Raw genomic sequence first — 20,169 nt, 5'->3', positions numbered from 1 at the left:
ATTCTTATTTACAAATGGAAAACATCTTTGAAATTGTTCTTATATAAAAGTCCAGCTTATTTACCAAACATCTCAGTGAGTCCGCAGTTGAAAGTCTTGGTAAAATCTAGTCAGTGCCCCCAACATCAAAGTTATAAAAAAATTTAAAAAAATTTTTATATTGTCATGTGTGGGCAGGGCCTATCTTATCGCAAAAACTAAGTATATATACATTTACATTAAATGATAGGTGAATGTTTCAACTTTAGGAAGTGAAGTATTTTAAATTTATTATAATTTTTTCCGTATGAATTAAATACTTAGGGTTAAAAGATTCTAGTTTCGTATAAATATAGGCCAACAAGTTCACACAAATTTTGTAGCTTCCAGCATTCGAATAAAAACACAACCACAAATCGGGATCAACAAGCTTGCAAATAAAAACGTTGACAAAATTAGCCATGTAGCACCTAATCAATCGCCTCCTCCGCTGGCGACTTCTCCGGTTTCGCATGCTGCTCCAGCCCGTCGGCCAGAGGAATCTCTAGCTTGACTGCTCCTTGGATCTTGGATCCCTCACCCTCCGATCCGCCCAGCTGGGTGGCCTGCCAGGCTCTCGTCCACGGCAAGGACATCACCGACATGACCTTGGACAGGCCGAGCCGCTGATCCCGATTCCCGACCCTGTCCTCGGACGTTTCCAGTTCCTCGCTGCACAGCATGGAAATTACAAGGTGCTCTGCGAAGAGGGCGTGTCTCCGCCGCTGACTTCCGCTCATTTCCGTTTCCTGCTGGCAGCGCATTTCCTGCTGCTCCACCCACTGCAGCAGAAGATACCGCTCAGGTTGCTCTATGAGCTGCGGCTCCACAATGATTGGGCTAGCAGCAGCCTGCTCCTCTGGAGGATCGACCAAAATGCTGGGAGGCAGTTGGGGATCGGCGGCGTTCCAAGAAGCAGAGGCTAATTGAAAGATCACATTGTTGGGTGGTTGCAACTGCTGCGATGGTGGCGACTGCAGCAAGCGGCGTCGGCGGGTGCGACTCCGGGTGAATGTCCTTCGCAGGGGCGGCGTTTCCGGCTCCAGGGAGTTGGCGTGATCGATGTGGTTGAGCAGCAGGTGACCCGACAGATTGCTAATGGCCACCAGCTCGACGCCTGGCAGTCCGGCGCACAGGGGGCAGACCACGAAACCATCGGCCTGGCGATGGTGTCCGCACACGTGCTCGATCAGCCGCTTGGCTGTGAGCCCGATTTCTCCGCAATACGGACAGGTGGAGCAGTTGGGCAGGTGCACCACTTCGGGCACTTCGCCATTCAGCAGCAGACCCGGCTGCGAATCGACCGGGTCCAGGATCAGCTGCATGGGATGGTCGGTGTGATGGTCCGGGGACTCAAACCGCCTGTCGTAGCAATCGCCGCACAGGTCAAAGTTCACGCAGTGCAAACAGCGGTAGCGGCGACCCCGGAAGTCCTGCCTCTCACAGCCGTCGCAGCAAATATTGCGGTGACCCATCCTCACTTCTCTCCGGTCGCATGCACTTAAACTCTGGTCGAAAAACAGGGCAATGGGGTTTGGAATTTCTACAAATCGAATCGAAACAATGACATTTTTTTCTTCGATTTTGTCTGATACTAACATAATTTGAATTATATCTTAATGAAAATATTTTTTTTCATGAAGTTATTATGGTTAAAGGATGAAGAATTTACCCTATTTGCCGATAAGTTATTCCCAACCAATCAAGAAATAAATATTTGTATATTCCCTTTCCAAATAAACAGCTCTATTTGTTTGGCAGCAACGATTATCGGTCTGTAGCCCTATCAAGACTGTTTGTTTTATTAAACACGTGCAGAGACGTTTCCGATAAGAAATAAAAATACCCATTGCTGACCTTAAACTCTGAACATTTTGTATTCCCAAGGCCACCAGCATGATAAGCCTCGACTTACATCATTTAAAGATGGGGTACATTCATGGCTACACATATTACATATTTGTTTTAGTAATATATTTTCAAATCCTAGTTATTATTTTTGAGATTGTTTTGCTACATTTAAGTGAATGCTTGCAACTGCCAGCCAAAATCCAATTTAGTCCGTTGGGACCGCTTATATTTATTTAATTGGCTACCCAGGCAGTAATGGGTTAAGCACATCGGTTCTAACTGCGGCTTCTGTTCCCTTCGTAGCTCTTTCCGTCTCCCTCGCTTCGGACTCCCCCTCTCTCTCTATTCTTTTCAATTTTCCAGGCTGGGAGCGCGGCATTTGTAATGGAAGTCTTCCGGCTTCATGCACCTCCTTCTGGGCACCACCCACTTTTCGGAGTCCATTCTGGTAGATGGAGTACACTCAAAAATATATGTCTACAAAAGGTAAATTTTCGAAAGATTGTAAAGAAAAAGTAGCAATAGTATTGCAAGTGAAATATAAGCAATTTATTCGATTATTTTGTTGATGATAGAGTAATTTTGCTCCTGGATTACTTTACATTATTACTTCCATAATGTTTGTATCTATGATTAATATTTTTGAACAATAATAAATATCTTGTAAGTTACATATTATATATATAATTATACCCATAAATAATATTAATTCCAACATGTAAACACTGTTTCTGATATTAATTTGGTTTAATTTTGTTATATGTATAATAGTTAAACAGAGTTTTAAAATGTGATTGGAATAAGAAAGAAGTTTCGTTTCTCCCAGTGTACGACCAGAGCTCCTGTGCCTGCACTGGTGTTGGTAATTATTTTATGGAGTGTGGCGGACGGGACGCCATCTCCTCGGCAGTGTGTGTGTGCGAGTGTGTCTGCGTGGGCAACTTATGTTTACCAAGTGCGAAAGTGGAAACGTGCTGCAAACACGAAGTCCTGCCGCCACGCCCCCTTCGCGCCCACTCCGCCAGTGTTTTACGCTTTATAATAGGATTTGAATACAATGGCATTGTAATGAAATGTGCAGCAAACGATGGTCTGCAGACGGTCGGAGGGACTGCAGCAAGTCGGGTTCTGCGGTTGCCTTTGGACTGCGGCTCCGAGTCCTGCGATTGCGATACCAGGACGACGATTCTCCTCCGGTTCTCCACCGACTCTCCACCGATTCTCCCCTTGGTCCCGACTTGGTCCCCGGCCAAGAACAAGCCAAACAGCTGTTCCGCCTTTGTCTGTCTGTCTGCTGTCTGCGCGTGTAATTTGAGTTGGTAATTAAAAGTAAAGCAAAAGGCAAACTGCTGCAACTGCCGCACATCAAGTTACCGCTTCACACGTATGTGTTTCCTAATGCCGAGGCAGTCCTCTAAGTGCTCCACATTGGATTTTATTCGAGAGAGCTGCCTTAAAGGTGTGCTTTTGAAGTGCAGAGGGTTTAATGGATTTGGAACTTAGGTACAAAAACCCCCTTAGGAAGATGATTGAACTACTTATGCAGCTAACTATTAGTAACTAACAATTAATATTGAACGTGTTTTCTAACTATTATTTACTGAATGCACTATTATGTTTACTACAATTTAACTTGTTTTTTTATTCATTTTTTAAATGGATTCTGCACTGTATTTTAAACGAAATCATTTAGGTTTTATTTAAGCAGTATACATCTATTACTAAAGTACCTAAAGTACGTTCAAGAGTTTTATTTTGGCCCAGAAAAATTATTTCTTGTTTACCATAATATTTTATTGTAATATATTAATGATTCTTAAATGCTATTATCCCATTGTTGGGGAAAACAAATGCTATAATATATTAACATATTTTGGCAAGGAAGGAAGTTTGAAAATTTGAGTTGTCAAAAAGTCTTGAACTTTTAGGCACCCTCAAAACGTTTGAAAGCCTCATTAGAGCCGGCCGTAATATTTTTTACAATCTTGAAAGCAGAGGAAGGCCCATCAATCAACTCCTGCCGACCTTTGTTGATTAGTTTATCAATTAAATGTAATTGCAATTTTATTTTCATTAGCCTTTCAAAGGGTGTCGTTGGGCCCGCTTCGATGGGGCTAATTAATGGCAGGCCTGTCCGCGGAGAATTCCCCGGGGAAATCTCACAGCCATTAGCGATTTTGGAAAATCAGGCGCCCTAATGAAAATTACTAGGCATTGGCGTAGCCCATTAAAATGGAAAGGTGGGATTCGGGGGATGGATTGAATTCTTCTAATTGCGCTCCGCTTTGCTTTCGCCGGAAGCTGTCAATGAAAATTTCGTTCTTTGGCCTCTTTTATTTATGTTAATTCGCTTGCCTGGCCTTGCCCGATTTCTTATTATTTTTTTTTCTCCGAGCCAGCGTGACGATATGCTCAATTGCTTTTGTAATCAATCAAAGTCAAAAGCGCAAAATGTTACTTACACACACGTATTGTGGGGCGGGTCGTAAAGGAGCATATCCTGATGGGATTGGGACTGGGGGGAAGTGCAGCCAGGATATCCCGGGGGCGGAAACTGGATTGTCATGTGTGCTCGCGATGCTAGATACTCGGTGCTCGATGCTCGATGCTCGATGCTCTTTGCTCGTATTTTGTGTTGGTGTTTGACGTGACACTTGAGCGACACTTGAAGCCCGATAATTGATATTGTGCTGCCTGAGGATGGGCTTACGGAAGGGGCTGCGGATGGAGTGGGCGTGGCCGAGCGCTGGCACACGGCGGTCCCGGGTCCTTGTAATTGTCGCTGACACATTTTCGTGGTTTAGTAGCGACCGATAAATCCACGGGGATGCCCGTCAATCCGTGGTTAAGTTCGTTTTTGCGATAAGGGGTTAGGAATAATCTTGATAACTCAACCGAAATAAGATTAAGATAAGATCTAGAATGGATTGGACACCATCCACATAAAATACTTTTGCATCTAATGACTCGAGAATAACTTTAGCCGAGCCTCACTCATCTGGACTTCAAGAAGTTTCTTCCTAGAGAAAATCGTGGCTCTCCACCCAGTTTGCTTTGAGTTGGGGCATTCGGCTGACCGTTGCTTGAATCTGGTCAATGTGCCAACTGCCGCACACTTAGTGTCAACTTCAGGAACAGTGAACTTCCCCCGGGCCCCTCAGAAAGCCACCAGATAATTGTTAACCATTAAGTCGCACCGCAAATCAAGTGCAGCAATTGCAACTGGACTGCAATTCATTTGCGGCATGGATCATTAAAGGGCGCAGGGGCCGAGAACTTTGGACCGGGGACAAACCGCACGCAAAGTTGCCAACGTGGCCGAAACAGACGTCACCGCCGGAACCGACCGGGCCAAAACAAACCGCCGTCCTCATCCGTCCCCAAGCCCTGGGGCCATCGAAAAAGCTCCAGCCGGAAAGTTTGTGAGCATAAAGAGTTCTCGGCCCAGTGATGGATGGAGTGGATGAGCTGGCAGGGTAATGGGTTCAAAAAGGATTGCAGAATGGCTTCACGCTGCTTTCAGATCCATTAAGCATTCGATGCCAATCCGGCGATGATAATAAAGAGGTTGCCCGGAGACGGGGATGACGAGCCACGCCAGCGCTTTGAACTTTCTCCGGGGACTATAATGACATGCGTCGCAACTATTTCGCAGTTGGAATATTTAATGTACTGAATTGGGCAAAACATTATCTGTCATTAGTGTCAGAAATTATGGCACATCCAGCGGAATCCTTTTAAGGCCCAACCCCTCCCAGGGCGGCAAGTGATAAGTCGATTCGGTTAATAATGTCAGCGGAGCTGACATCTATTAGACGACTGCGAGACACTTTTCAGCCCGCCTGCCAGCCGCTCGCATTAATATTAATTTATCCGAGGAGTACATTATTTATGAAATTCTATCATTTTCGGTAATTAAGCTGCGCTTACGGGGTCTATGACATTTTAATTAAAGCCCAACCAAAGCCGCCGCCATGAAGAGCCGAAAAAAAGCAAAGTTAAACGCCCCGGTCGAATGCCTCTTGAAATTATTATCATCGCACCCACGGAGGCAAACACAAGGGTAAAAAGAGCAAGTAAAGAAAGCAAAAGTTTGGCGACAATCCCGACGCACTTTTATGGCACGGCTTTTGGCAGCGAGTGAAAATGAAGATACGAGAAAGTCCCGGCCCGACCCCAAACTTGGTATCAGTGTCATGAGTGGGAGATGAGCTAGAGATGGGACTCGAGAACTATTTAAACATGGAAAACCCCTATGAAGGGGGCTCACATAGCAGATATACATGCTCATTATTAAGAACAAGGAGTAATGTGATTTATATAAAATGGAAGTTAGAACTCGAAAAGAGATTTATCATCTTGTATATGCTGGATCTTGAAATGCCAAAGCCCAAGATATAATTTAAAGAATATAGTTGAAAACTATTTTCTGGGTTTTCCGAAGGCAGAATCACACAGTTGTTAGGCAAAAAGAAGGCTTCCAAGACATCTGTTTTCTTGAGTTTTTAGAGGCTTCCATCTCTACCGTGGAAACGCTGGCGTGTGAGAGAGTGTACTTTTCTGCTTAAAGTATGATTGCAAGTGTGAAAATATATATGCTAAACGTGCCCGAATGCCCCGCTTCGCCTTTGCCGTTGCGCTTCATGCGTTTTTGTTTTATGACGCGGCGACGTGCTCGGAAAATGAAAAGCACTTGACGCGCCAAAGTGCTGAACTTGGCGGTCCTCCACTGGAGCTCCATCCGTCCGTCCTTCAGTCCGCCGGTTCATCAGGCCCCAAGCCCAAGCCCCAACCCCCCGACTCACAGTTGGTCCACACATGCTAAATCGTAAAATGCTCCATTCTTCCTTTTTTTCTGCTCGAGTTTTTCTTTACTGTTAAAGTTCTTATGCCCTATTTTTGGAGGGTCAATATCCAAAACATGCAAAAGTATGTCTTAAAAAGTGCAAAAATTTTTAATTTTTTAATTTATTTTTTATTTAAAATGATCGAATGGCTGATACTCTTCCCAAGGTAAATTAAAAAAATATTTCGCTATCTAAATCAGAAAAAATCAAAAGTAATCCCTAAAAGCTTGATCACGCTTAACTTTTTTAAAATTAAAATAGCATCTAAAGTGCTGAATTAAAATTCCCTACGAAAACTCCCCTCTCCTTGATTGAAATATTTGAAGAGTATCTCGAAATCACATCGAAGGACCAAATCAGTTTCCACTTTTTCCCGCTGCCTTATTTTTTATGCGACGTGCGCTCGCCTGCAAATGGGTTTCTCCTTGGCTTCCATTACTTCTATTCCATTCTCATTTGTTCGAACAATTTAAGAAATTGTCGCCCTGTCTTGCCCCAGCACCGTGGCCCACCTCTTCCTGCCTCCTGCCTCCTGGCATAAAGAACACTATGCATGTGTGAAGTTTATAGTAAATAAAGTATGATTGTCTATTGTCAATGCTCGTTGTTTTTGTGGTTTATAAAAATTCAACACTCTATTTGCTCGTCGCTGGCTCGGCGCTGGCTCGCTCCCTCCCAGTTAATTTCATTTGATTTATATGGATTGTGCAAATGGAAATGGAAATGGGATCCGGGATGGACTTGGGGCCGGAGGTGAGGGTGGGGATGAGCTTGCTGGTCGGGGTTAAGCCGTGTTCTGTAATCGCTCTTGTTGATGACGCTGATTCTGGATGCTATTGTGGTCAATAAATTACCAGCTGTGCAGAAAGGCCTTTCACGCTTTTGTTCCCTTTCACACATTTGAAGTGCACTTTATGCTTTTTGCATGCACAATTCGCAATTAATTAAAACAATTATGTAGGCAGCGACACGACAGCAAAAACTACAGTAGCAGGAACAGGAAAAAGGCAAACAAGAGGGCAGTGCAAAAAAGGTACAAAAATCCAACAAGAAAAACGAATCCTCTGCGGTAAAATGTCATGTCGCCTGTCAACCACACATTCCCAGTTCGAGTACCATGCAATTATTAAAATGGAGGAACAGGTCTGGTAAATTACCCCGACACATCAGGCTGCCTTACACCTTGCTTCTTGAGTCAAGTTTAAATCGAAAATGGAGAGAGCTGAGCAAAATGGTGATCAACTTGTCGAGCCGCTCGTCTGAACTATGCAATTGTTCTTGTGCCTCATGACCACATCGATATCGCTAATGTTGATCATGGAGAACGACGCAGCCCCACTAATGGCACTGTTGGATGGCACCTTCCTGAAGGGTAACAAGATGGCAGGAGTACGGACTACCTCCAAAACCTCTAGGCTCAGTAAAATGTTTAAGTCGAGAAGAGACCAAGACGAGGCTCGAAGAAAGATAGCCCACGTAGAGGAGCAGAAGAGGATTGAGGGTTTATGGGATCCCGTTCTAAACCAAAGCTTCGACTTCTCTAGTTTTGAGGATTACGATAACATTTCTGATATACTACCCACTAGAATAAGTAAAAAGTTAAGCCCGGAAGATATGTTTAATGAAGATCAAAGTCGAGCACCGAGTTCATGGCAACCCACTGTAAATGAAACCCTTGAATCTTCCGTCTTAGAGGACTATCACAATCGAAGCCTCACGGTAGCAAGTGTAATCGAAATGAGTGAGAAAGTGGATCCGAATATCTCAGAAGCTTCTCAACCCAAAACCAGTTTACAATTCGACGAATTTCCACAAACTGAAGAGCATTGGTACCCCATATATAACAAAAGCTCGATTTGCGAAAGCCCCAACGCATCATCAGAGTTTCAAAACCAAACGGAGGACTTTAACTTTAAGTTACCCGGCCTGAAAAACCGTTCACCACTGGAGAGCTACATAATTCGCAGACCTGAAATAAAATGGCCCAAAGGACCAGGCCTATTTTTACACCTGTACATCAATCGTGAAGTAGTGTATGGGAAGGAAAATTACGTTTTCACAACATTGCCCAAACTGGGCAAGAAGGATTTCGTGCTCAACATTACGGTGGATACCAACGACTATTTAATCAATGAGATCGCCACGGCCGTCAACATCGAGCACACGGGTTGGGGTTATACGAATGACCTAACGGCTCTGCTGCGAAAGTATGGCATTAAAGGCAATCGACCTAGATACAAGCGTTGCTTTTATTACCGCAGCACTGCTACTTTCTACAGTATGAAGCACAAGTACGTTTATGCCCAAGTAAGTTCCCTGGAAAACAGGCGGCGGTTACTGACATATGTGGTGCGTACGAGAATTACAGTACGGAGACCCCCTCCTGTGACCTGCATACCCTCGTTGAACTTAGAATTCTGCAAGAATCCGGAAGAACCAGTAGTGCTCTCTCCCTGGGGTCACGCGGAATTCTTCGCCACTATAGGTGATGAGTGTCCCCTGGTGAAGTACAAAAATGTGAAGTGGATGTTTTACGACATTCGAGAGAAAAGTAAGTGCACTTATTTGCAATGCAAAGATTCTCGTATTTGGTACATACTAATTTCCACATATTTTCTTATTATCTCTAAGAATAACGTTTTATGAATCTCCAGATATTTCAGTCATACAATTATATTCTTTCATATTGCAGAATGTCTCGGCCAGGCAAAGCAAGCAGTAGGACTTCTTCTAAAATTACTGCCATACCATCTCAGATTCCGGAAAAGTCCAGAGGTATCAACGATCTTTCTGTTACGGGTGGAAGCCAAGATAAATGGGCTCTTTACAGTAGCTCGTGTGAGTGGGCAAGCTCTAGGAGAAATGTATAACCCATCAGTCTTTGATCTTCTTGCAGTGCTATGTGACGTACAAAACGCCCCAAGTCGAGCCCCAAATCAAGGGCAATGAGCGACGGAAGGTCGACGTGCGAAAGCCAATTTCCCTCGACGGGTCCAGCAGCAAGGACAGGATCAAGAAAAAGGAATCTATTGAATCGAAGGATTTCTTCTGGAGCTGCCGCAGTAAAAACGATCCAGGGAACAAGTTTTGCAAAAAATATATGTCAGAGGGTGAGTACTGAGGGACTAATAATACGTTTATTCGACCCTAGATTAATTTAGTTAACATTTTTTAGTTGTTAACATAGTAAACATTTTAAATTTTAATTTCTACAGTGTACTTAGTGTACTTAGCAAATGGTTTAGTTTATATAATATATATTTTGTTCCCAGTTCCCTTCTTGAAATTACCAGCGAATGCCCTCAAGCCGAATGCTGATTACGACTTCTCTTTGACCGTCGCCTCGCGCTTGGACCCGGAGAATCGGAGGTCCATAACCCAGGTGATAAGGGGTACCACCAGGAAGTCCTACACTCCCCAAATCCTCTGCCGCCGGAACTGCGACCTGGGCGTCTATGCCCCCATCGAGAGTGTGCACCTGATCCCCAAATGCGACGACTGCCCGGGCAAGATCAAGAGGTATGAGTGGTGGGTGCTGCCGGAGGGAGCGGAACCCCACCTGGAATCGCGGTTCAAGTATCTGATTCTTCACCACAATGAGCCCATTCTATCCATCCGCCTCAAGATGGTGTTGGCGAATAAGAGGTGGGTGGAGACCTTTTATACGCTGCGCCGGAACGACGGTCCTCAAAAGGGGCGTTGCACAATCCGTCCTTATTTTGGTCTGGAGAGCACTACGGTTTTCAACATCGAATGCCTGGGCTTCGAGTCGCCCTACACCCCGCTGACCTTTCGCTACAAGGCGGACACCGAGGTAGTCGCCACAAATGTGCCGTACAACAGGTTCAAAGTGACCCTACCCGCCACCAAAAATCTGAAGATCTCGATTTGCGACAACATCGATATGTGTGTGGAGCGGACAGGACGTGTAATAGTGGTTCCAATACATAGCATCCTAAGAAGTAAGATTTTCCATGTAATGGAGAATGTGACCCAATTGCTGCTCCACGGCCAGTGGAACAGGGCCTATGTCGCGAGTTTGGCTGCCGCCAGCTTGATAAGGACGACGAGTGAGGCACGTGAGGTCTACTCGTATGTGCAGAAGGTGGTGGCCCAAACGGGGTCCCAGCTGGAGCAGCTCACTTCGCTGGCCACGCACATTATGGGAAAACTGACGCCGGTCGATTACCGGGGGGCCACTCTGATGGCAGACATCTTCAACCAACTCAGCGATATCTTCGAGGAGATCGCCAGGGAGCGCGAGTGGCTGCACAGGGATGCCTACCACTCGCTGACGGCCAGTCATATGTTCTTCATGTCCGTGCTGGGTCAGAAGTCGGAGCACCATTCGGTGGCCATGTGCAAGCCATACAATCCCGAGTGCCTGAACCTGCAAAATCTCGACTACGAGAGGCACTTTGCCATCGAGTTCGATCCCCTGATTCTGCTGCGCATCAACAGCTGGATGATGAACACTTGGTATCTGTACAAGTGCGTCTACTATATTGGAGTGTTGGCCACCCAGAGACACCATCCCTATGATGACGCCTTGTCGGTCCAAGTGGGTGGCATTGCGTACCAGGTAGGAGTGGTATCAATGAGACGACCTTCAGATTAAATCGTCTAAACAAATTAATATTTGATAGAAATTTTTTGAGTAGTTAAAAAAATATCTATGTTATCGAAAAGTATCGCCAACTTATATCGATTTAATCAAACACTACTATTTAGTTCAAGCATCAATAATTAGTCTTCGAATTGTAACAAATTTGTATCTTTGATTTTCAAAAACACTTTTTTACGAGAGTCTTGATGGGGAATTGACAAGTGTAGAATTTATCGAAAGATATCGATTACTAGCAATATTGATATTTGTGATTACAATGATTATTTTTCGATAAATTTTGACTTCCCGATTGTCAACACATTTTCTTTTCCCAGATAAATGTCACTGAGGTAACGGTTAATGCCAAGGACATCATTATGGAGACAATAGACCATATACACATTATCGAACTGTCCAGAGAGCTGCTCTTCGAACTGAAGGCCAGCCTGAATCACAGCACCATTCTGTTCCAGACCATCTCGCAGCAGAACCACCACAATATCTTCTGGTGGTACCCGGATCCGCTGCCCTCGAAGACCAGCGTGCTGGTCATGCACGCCTACAGTCCCACTAGATTTTTCATGAGCGCCAAAGAGGCTGAGTTGGACAATCCTCTGGTCTACAAGACGAATATAACCCAGTTCAACGATGAGTTCTTCAAGCAGTGGACGGCCAACAGCAGTATTCGGAATAGTACCGAAATTCACATATACAGTCTGATGCTGAACCACAAGGCCATGTTGGCGGTGCGAATAGTGAGTTGTTCGGAGCTGATGTACATCAAGATGCGGATGCACAGGTGGCCCACCTTGGGTCAGATACGACAGGGGGCCTGTCGCATAACCCCCGACATGGTGGGCAAGCGAATTTGGATGGCCAACTCGTGCGAACGAAGTCGGGCCTATGTGGCCATTCACAGGCCGGGTGACGTGCGATATAAGAAGAAACTTAGGACGGAGAAAAAGCCCAAGGGGAAGCGGATAAAGAAGGAAACGCAGTACGACTACGACTTTGAAGAGGTGGAGGAAATTCCGTCGACGCGGTTTCTGAACTACTCGATTCTGCTGGAGATATACCAGTGCAACTTCTGGAAGAACCGCTCGTTGGACCCCGGCTGGAGCGAGGACTACTGCACCACCACCTTCGAGCACAGCTCTGGCACCTCCGTCCAGTGCACCTGCTACACCCTGGGCACCCTGTCCTCCCGAATCTTTCCCATCTCAGCGGAACTGTTCGTGGAGCACATACCCATTCCCGTGCTGCTGTACAACATGACCATGATGCTCATCTTCATGATGCTCTTCCTAATGGTCATCCTTAAGTGGATCTTCAACGCGGACATCATCACTGCCCACCTGAGAGAGCCAAGTATTCTGCATTGCGAAACGGCCAAGGAAAAAACGGATCGTTGGCGTGGCGATGGAAACGAGATACTCCTTATAATAGTCACTGGAGGTCAGGAGTTTGCGGGCTCTACTTCGAACATAAAGTTCTACTTCAAGTCGCCGAATCGACCGCAGACCTCGTACCAAATCACCCAGGACCCCGGGCACCCGAAGTTGCTGCGGAACAGCACCAACAAGCTGATGATTCCGCGGGGGAACATCTACATACCCACCCGTTTGGCCCTGGGAATCGGCAGGAACGGAAGGTACCCCTCCTGGTATTGTCGGTCCATCACAGTCGTAGATCTGGAGTTGAATGTGCAGCAGTTGTTCCTGGTGGAGAGCTGGATAGAGCGGGGTCACACGAGGTTCATGCGCTCCAAGTACTTCAGGATGGGCACCTACAGCAGGACCCCGAAGTACACTTGGTGCCAGCGACTGCGACTCCGGATCGAGCAGCTGTATGTCAGCTGGTTCATGATCAACCCCATCACGGGGCCCTGGCAAAGTAACGTCGGCGGCATCACCATGAATCGCTTCGAAAGGAGCTGCGTGTGGATCTGCAACACGGCAGTTACTTTGACCGTGGTTTCCCTCTACTTTGGACAGTGCAACGTGGAGTCCATTCAGGAGGAGACGCGCCAGAACATCGACAACAGCCTCCAGCTCACCCTGGTCGTTGTGCTGGCCTTCTACGCCTTTGTTCTCTGTTTATGCATACATTTCGTCTTCGAAGTCCTCATTTTGCGTTGGCTGTGGCCGCAGAAGTAATTTAGGATACCAAAAAAGTTACTCTTAATAAATTGTACATAATATATTAAGCATACGAAAGGTTTCAAATGTTGAACATTGGGGAGAATCAAATAGGTATCGAGTTTAAAAAATTTCTAATTGGAAGACTGAACTTTTTACATTTCAAAATTCATATCTAATTTTGCATGATATTTTGGATTCCATGACTACCCCATCATCAAACTTTTGGCGGTATTTATTATATATTTCTCATTTATATTTTCAGAAGTGCTAAAAAATTGTGCAGTACCAAGGCCATCATATTATTTGTGACCGATGAGACCCTTATTTTGAACTGTTATTTTTTTGCTATCAACTACTGGCAAATTTCAAATTTAAATAGTCCGAATTAGCACTCGAAGGGCTCTGCCTTCTGTTCCGGCGACTGTAGCCGACCGGGCCTGGGCTAATGGATTTTTCCACGCCTAATTACCATTACTTAGCAGAAAGGGGGAAAAAGGCAGACACCAACGTAGGAAAAAAGGCAAAATTGCATTAAAAATTATCGCTTTTTTTAGAAACTATGCTTTTCGTATATTATTTTTTGTAACTTGAGTGTGTATGCAAATGGAATTTCATTGTCACCATTAACACCTTTTTGCACTGTCTCTCCTTCACACCTGTTTCTTGTGGTCCCTGCCATTTTTTTGCTCGCATATTTTATGTGACGTTGGGTGAATTTAAAAAAAAAAAATAAAAATGCATTTAATTAAACGCCGCACAAATGCTGCGAAAAACGTTTTCAACGTGTGATATTTTATGCCAGAAGTCGGGGGTTTTTCGGCTTCGCCGCTGTTGTTCTCGTTTCTCATTGTCGTGGGGACAGTCGAAAAATGCATTTTCATAACGTTGCCGGACATTATAAATGTGTTAAGTTGGGGTGGCTGCCTGGGTCCTGAATAATTTGCCTTCAAGGAATACTTCAGAGTGGCCAAATAGCTTAACGTGGCAGGCAAGTGTTATTTGATGGAGAAAATTAAAAATTCTGAAAAAGAGTTCAGTAGAATTAACACAATTTTCCTCACAATATAAATGACCTATTTCCACGAAACTATCTGTAAATCTGGTCCCAATTCCGAAGCATTTCCATCGACCACTTCTGTATTCGCCCTCGAGGCTGTAACCTAGTCGTGGATCCTCGAAATTTTGGCAACAGCTCAATCTGCAACCAGTTCCGATTTTTGCTTACTTTGTAGTTAGGCATAGATTTGCAGCCCTGCCTCCCTTTCGCCTGGAGTGATTCTTTTTTTGTTCGAATGTCGCAACGAGGATGCTACGGAAATTGTACTGAGGGCACGGCCATTATTCTCTCCACTCTGCCAGGAGCCCAAGGAGACGACGTACGCATCTGAATTTGTCATATTGTACTTCTTTGGGCTACAATGGCCGTGTACCCACTACTCGAAGGGTGCTGGAACGGGGTATATTTGGTATTCAGAAGTGGGAAGGTACTATAATAGGGATTGCTACTGTATGTGATCTCAGAACTCTCTTATGAGTGGGGGTTAATATTCAACTAGAATATCCATTACCAGTTAACTTATGAATGTGGTGAAAGTGAAAATATTAAGTACTATTATCACAGTTACAATATTTCATTCAAAAGTGGCGGTACACATTTAATGATGCTTTTTATATTTATTTAGAATTTAATTAACAATATCAAAAGTGCTTAAACTATGCTTATCTACCAATTGAAATCATTATTTTGAAAACATAACATGGTATATTATTTTCAACGAGCATATAAAAGCAGTTACTGGTATAAGGAATTTTTATAAGTAGGATCAACTATTTTAATCTAAATTTAAATTTATGTATGGATTGCTTAGGATCCCAAATATAAGTAAGTACATACTGGGAATTTTTTGGTTCGAAGCGGTGTTCTGAAATTCTTGCGTGCTTTTTTTCTGCTTATGCGTTTTTCTGGAGCCACCAGCCGACAAAATTGCAGCCGACAGTTTGGCACATTCCCATTTCGGGGCTCTGGCATGGCCACGCCCACTTTGGGGCCACTGTTTGCATACGTGCCCGTTGTGAAATTGCCTGGGCGCACTCCTCAAATCATTGGCCGCCGCCACGCCCCCGCCCCTTTTGGCCTGTGGGGGCGCAACATGTTAGTGACACAATCGAAATGGAAAACGACATGGAACATGGCAACAATAACGAGCGGCAATAACAAACAACTTCGAATTTTCACCGGGCGATGAGACAGGTAAGAAAACCAGGCGGAAATTGAAGTGTGAAGTATGTGAGTGGATTAGTTATCCTGAGAATTGTTGCCGCTTGGCAAATTTCCTTCTGATTTGCGGCACTCACCTTTCAGCTTATGCCCACAGTTTGCGAGTCGAGCTGAAAAAGATTCGCCCTCGGAGCAAACACCAAAAAACCAGAATTCAAGGAGAAGTTTTCTCTGCTGCATAAGCAGCTCTGGCGAATCTCCCGGGGAAAGCTGCCTGTAAATAGTGGCAGTTTTCCTTCAGCCTTACACTCGCTTCTTCCCCCATTTCCCCCACATGTCTTACCCATTTCCCAGCGGTTTGTTTACACTGCAACGTCGACGCGACACTGCGGTGGCACATAGGCAAATGCAGTTGCGGATGGAACTTAAGTTAGCCAGGTAAATGCTCGGATGGAGTGACTGTCTGAGGAGATCTCACTGAGCGGGATAAGCAGGCATGATGGAAAGCTATTTGGTTTTTAATTAAAGTAAATAAGGCAGCCTTGGAGGACGTGGTTAATTAATTAATACATATTTCTAAAGTTACCAGAGATATTCCGAATGTTTTGGTGGGGTTACACAAAATGAATATATTTTATACATGTTGTAAAATAATTAGCAGCAACAAAGAGGTAAATGATAAAATAAATTATGATAATTTATAGGACTTTTGAAGCTTATATGGCTGACTGATCAAACTGAATTTTTTGATAGCATCGGATACCAAATAAATATATATATACACCTGTAGTTCAGGTAGTGCTTGTTTTTTATTTGTTTAATAATTTACCAGGACTAAACTATTAAACCAATATTCTAAAAGCCTAATTATATGCGAATGGAATTTATTTTTCGGGAATTTTTGTAATTATTTATAGTTTTATAAGTAATAAGCCGAATATATATTAGGTTACAAGAGAGGCCACCAAAAGTCGCATAGCCGAGACTTCCCTCGACTGCCCATGTGTAACGTCAACTGGCGGAGTCGTCGTCTGCGGTTTCCTAGGATTCCCAGTCCTCCAACTTGCCATTCCCAATCCACCAACGCCCTCTGCGGCGCATCGCACATACGCCGTGTGGTGCAGTTGAGTTTCGCTCCCGGTATTTTGCCTATGAAATTCGCAAGAATTCCTTGTGTCAATGTCTGCGCTGGCTGACTTGTCTAGTTGGCAAATATTTCCTTACAACCTTAAATTTTGCTTAGCAAATTGGCATTTTTATTGTGCGGCAACGGAGCGCTTTAAGCCAAACACGAAGTCGTTTGCAGCTACATTTCGCGCAAAATTGTGGCTGTAGCTGAAAGCAAGCCATCAAGTCTGCATTACATGGGGCGTATGCGTAATTTCGGATGCAGTAAAAATCCAGCTGCAGATGTTTCGAAGCACGAAATTAATTACGGAAAATAAGAACACACATACGCGGACGGAGACGGCGGTGGCGACGGCGACGGCGACTGGATACTGGCGCATAATAAGGCGGGGAAGGACCAAGCCGAGGAACAGCGCCGGAATAATAATAATAAGTAACAAAAATAAACTTTACACGCTCAAGAAAAGCAGCAGAGCAACAGAAGCAGAAGCAAAGCAAAAGCAGAAGGAGCCAAGAGCCATAAACAAGCATATGCTAAGGCAGAAGGCATAAAAATAAATCCGAGGAAGGGAAAACTTTTTGATATTATCCGGGATGGACGTGTGTGTGCCTCTGAGTATCTATGTGCTTTGTAGATCGCTCTCGGTTGTCTCAGAATCCGTCAAGAAGGACCACGCTTTGTTTTTGACAGCTGTCAAAAAGTAGACTCCTCAAAACGGTTTAATAAAAATTAATTAGTCTCTGGTTTAATGTGTATTGAAAGCAACATTTATAATTTTTTTAATTCAAACTAGATCAGCGTACTGCATTTTTAATTAAATTTATTACCAGCCAGAAAAATGGTATCATTTTTTTCTAAAGTTTTCCATCTCATTCACTTTATTTCCTTTGTCTTGCCTTTCATCTTGACCTGTTTTCCTTATTCTTGTTACTGGGTTTCGCCTCTTAAGCATTTTATTTTACTGGCCAAAGGCAAAGGCCAAGCTCAGAGCTTAAGCATGAAATAAAGGCAGCAATTAGTGCTAAATAAAGAAATCATAAAGTGTAAATAATATTTTTCCAGCGCAAATGAAAAGCAAGCAGGCCAAACCACAAGAAGCCATAGCAGGCCAGTACGGAAGAACGTATTATTTACGGCTGTCATTGTTTTGGCATTTAAAAGGGGGAGGAAAACTGTTTGGCCGACAGCCTGCAATCAGTTTTGTAAGAGACATTTCGAGCAATTAATGGTAAACAAAATGTTTGGGGTAACTGCAGAAATTTGTCTAAGCTCATGTCCTCAAATAAAAATATGGAAGCTTCAAGATGAAAGCCTTAGCTATGTTTGGCACTTAAATGAAAAAGGTGCTTGAAATATTTTAAAAATTATTGTTAAAGCTATTCCAAGTTATGTTTTCCATACATACCCAACACGTCTTCATTTATTCGACCCGAAATAAATCTCAGAAAGCACATTTGCCTCGCAACAACTGCATGCGAAATGCATTTCCTCATGCACAATCTAAATGAATTTATGACTACAATCCACAAAAACTCAATAAAATATGACTGTTAACTGTGAATTTGTCCTCCATTCAGATTGCATGCATAAAACCATCAGGGAAACCACCGAAATAAAAGACCCAGTCGTCTATATGTATTTACATTGTCTATCTGCAGAGGAGGAGTGAAAGGTAAGAGTTTGTCTCTTGGCTTTAAGTAAAGTGGATTGCGGCGGTGGCAGGGAGGGGGCACAATTCCTGGCGGGAATCACGTAACGAAGTGCATTGTTAAAATATAATAAAATTGCAATTTTGCGTTCATGTTGCAATGTGGCGTCATATCCTTTTTCCTTTAATTTTTCACGAATTCGCCATTTCGTAGTTCCGAAAAACTGAAACTATCCAACATTCCGGCACTCCGGCGACGCCATCCCCAGTCCTTGGTCCTCGGTCCTCTCTGGGCGGAACATCCTCCGCTTTCTATGCACACTCCATAGATTTTAATGCAATTTTCTCAATGGCGGGCGGTGGCTGGGTGGCTGGGTGGCTCTGCGTATGTTTGAGTGTACATATTTTTATTTTCGCCGCTGTCATTGTCGCAGCTGCCAAAGTCTTTGTTCTTGGCCCGTCGAGAGTGCGAGTCGAGTGGTGTCGCGTCCGAGTTTCGAGCATCGAGCTGCGGACTGGGAGCTGGGAACTGGGTGGTGAAGGGTGGGAGTTGGGCGATCCGGATCCAAGTCCAAGCCCAAGTCCATCCGTTCTTCCCGGCTGGTTACGTTTAGTGGACAGTGCTGTCGATTTCCGTTTTGTGTAGCTATTACTGGCTATTTTTTATAATATTGCCTAGATTAAATACAAATAAAATAATTTTTTTTTAGGTTTTCCTTTTATTATTTAGGTATTTAAATAAACACAAAGTGACTGAAGAATACCAGGATTTGGATCTCAGTTAAAAGATTAATTTAAATATTGATTTAAGTTTGGCATTTCAAAAATGTACTACAATATTCGAGAGTTCCACACAAATCCTATGCTTTTGAGGCGGGTGTCTAAATGTGAACTATACTTTTGGGCACCTTAAATTGCATTTGCTATTAAAATAGATTAAAAATGGAATTTACCATTAATAATAGTACATTATATATTTTATAATATTTTTAATATATTTTTTAAAACTTGTGTCTGACAACTCTGTTTGTGCCCGCTGATGTTTCTGAATCGCTTCGGTTCGGTTTGGCTTGGTTCGCCTGTTTGGACAGCGTATCCGCTTGCCAGTTTCGCTCCGGCTTTTGGCCATATTTCTGCACTCAATTGTCCTTCAGTGCATTTTGTGGTCGCCTCTATCCTCCCTCTGCATTGTGTTTGTCATCTCTCCCTCTTAGCCAGAGCTGTAAAGTATAATGCCTTTGTTTGTTCGCGCAATAAAAAATGATTACTTTAATTTCCGAGCCACATAAAAAGGCACGTCTAACATGAGAAATCGCCGTCATTGCCGGTTTGGTCCTTTCAGCCATCTAAACTGGCTGCATTGACCATAGACCTGTCATGGGAAATGCATTAGGGCTTTGTCAGGGACGCTTGGTCCTGTTGTGGAGGTGTAATCGCACCGATTATTCTTTTATACTTCCTTTGATTAGAATACTTAAGTGCGGGCTGCCTTGCCTGTTCTGCAGAGCTTGTTAGATGGAAATCTCTGTAGTTGTTGAAGGAAGGGATTGTGATTGAGTGTTCAGTAGTTATACGATTAAAAAAAGACATATTTGGTAATAATTTTCATTGGTATATTTCGTTTTTATATTATGTGGATAGTTATCAAAAATCCCCAGAGGGCTAGTTTAGTTTATACTGTGTCACGACACGTTAAAAATTGATTATTTTA

At 43.8% G+C, this 20,169-nt stretch overlaps 2 protein-coding genes across 2 annotated transcripts; one reads left to right on the top strand and one right to left on the bottom strand.

Moving 5' to 3' along the window:
• Positions 1-243: 243 nt before the first annotated feature.
• Positions 244-1,623, bottom strand: LOC108029284 (E3 ubiquitin-protein ligase KCMF1). Its single transcript, XM_017101483.3, has one exon. The coding sequence runs from the start codon at positions 1,617-1,619 to the stop codon at positions 450-452; it is 1,170 nt and encodes a 389-aa protein (XP_016956972.1). The 5' UTR covers positions 1,620-1,623; the 3' UTR covers positions 244-449.
• Positions 1,624-7,970: 6,347 nt separating this feature from the next.
• Positions 7,971-13,496, top strand: LOC108028933 (uncharacterized). The gene is made up of 5 exons (XM_017100951.3): positions 7,971-9,267; positions 9,409-9,554; positions 9,613-9,826; positions 9,989-11,298; positions 11,658-13,496. Exons 1-5 carry the CDS (start codon positions 7,983-7,985, stop codon positions 13,476-13,478), a joined length of 4,776 nt encoding a protein of 1,591 aa, XP_016956440.2. The 5' UTR covers positions 7,971-7,982; the 3' UTR covers positions 13,479-13,496.
• The last annotated feature ends 6,673 nt before the right edge of the window (positions 13,497-20,169 follow it).

Source organism: Drosophila biarmipes, chromosome 2L (assembly GCF_025231255.1).
Source record: "Drosophila biarmipes strain raj3 chromosome 2L, RU_DBia_V1.1, whole genome shotgun sequence".
NCBI classification, from domain to species: domain Eukaryota; kingdom Metazoa; phylum Arthropoda; class Insecta; order Diptera; family Drosophilidae; genus Drosophila; species Drosophila biarmipes.
Note: the sequence above shows the minus strand (reverse complement) of the source record. Positions and strands in the feature narration are given on the sequence as shown.

What these genes read in the sequence shown, in the direction of transcription:
- LOC108029284 (XM_017101483.3), bottom strand. Translation starts at nt 1,619, where the DNA reads ATGTTAGTATCAGACAAAATCGAAGAAAAAAATGTCATTGTTTCGATT.
- LOC108028933 (XM_017100951.3), top strand. Translation starts at nt 7,983, where the DNA reads ATGCAATTGTTCTTGTGCCTCATGACCACATCGATATCGCTAATGTTG. An exon ending in TTACGACATTCGAGAGAAAA is followed by an intron (nt 9,268 to 9,408) that starts GTAAGTGCACTT and finishes TTCATATTGCAG; the next exon opens with AATGTCTCGGCCAGGCAAAG. An exon ending in GGCTCTTTACAGTAGCTCGT is followed by an intron (nt 9,555 to 9,612) that starts GTGAGTGGGCAA and finishes ATCTTCTTGCAG; the next exon opens with TGCTATGTGACGTACAAAAC.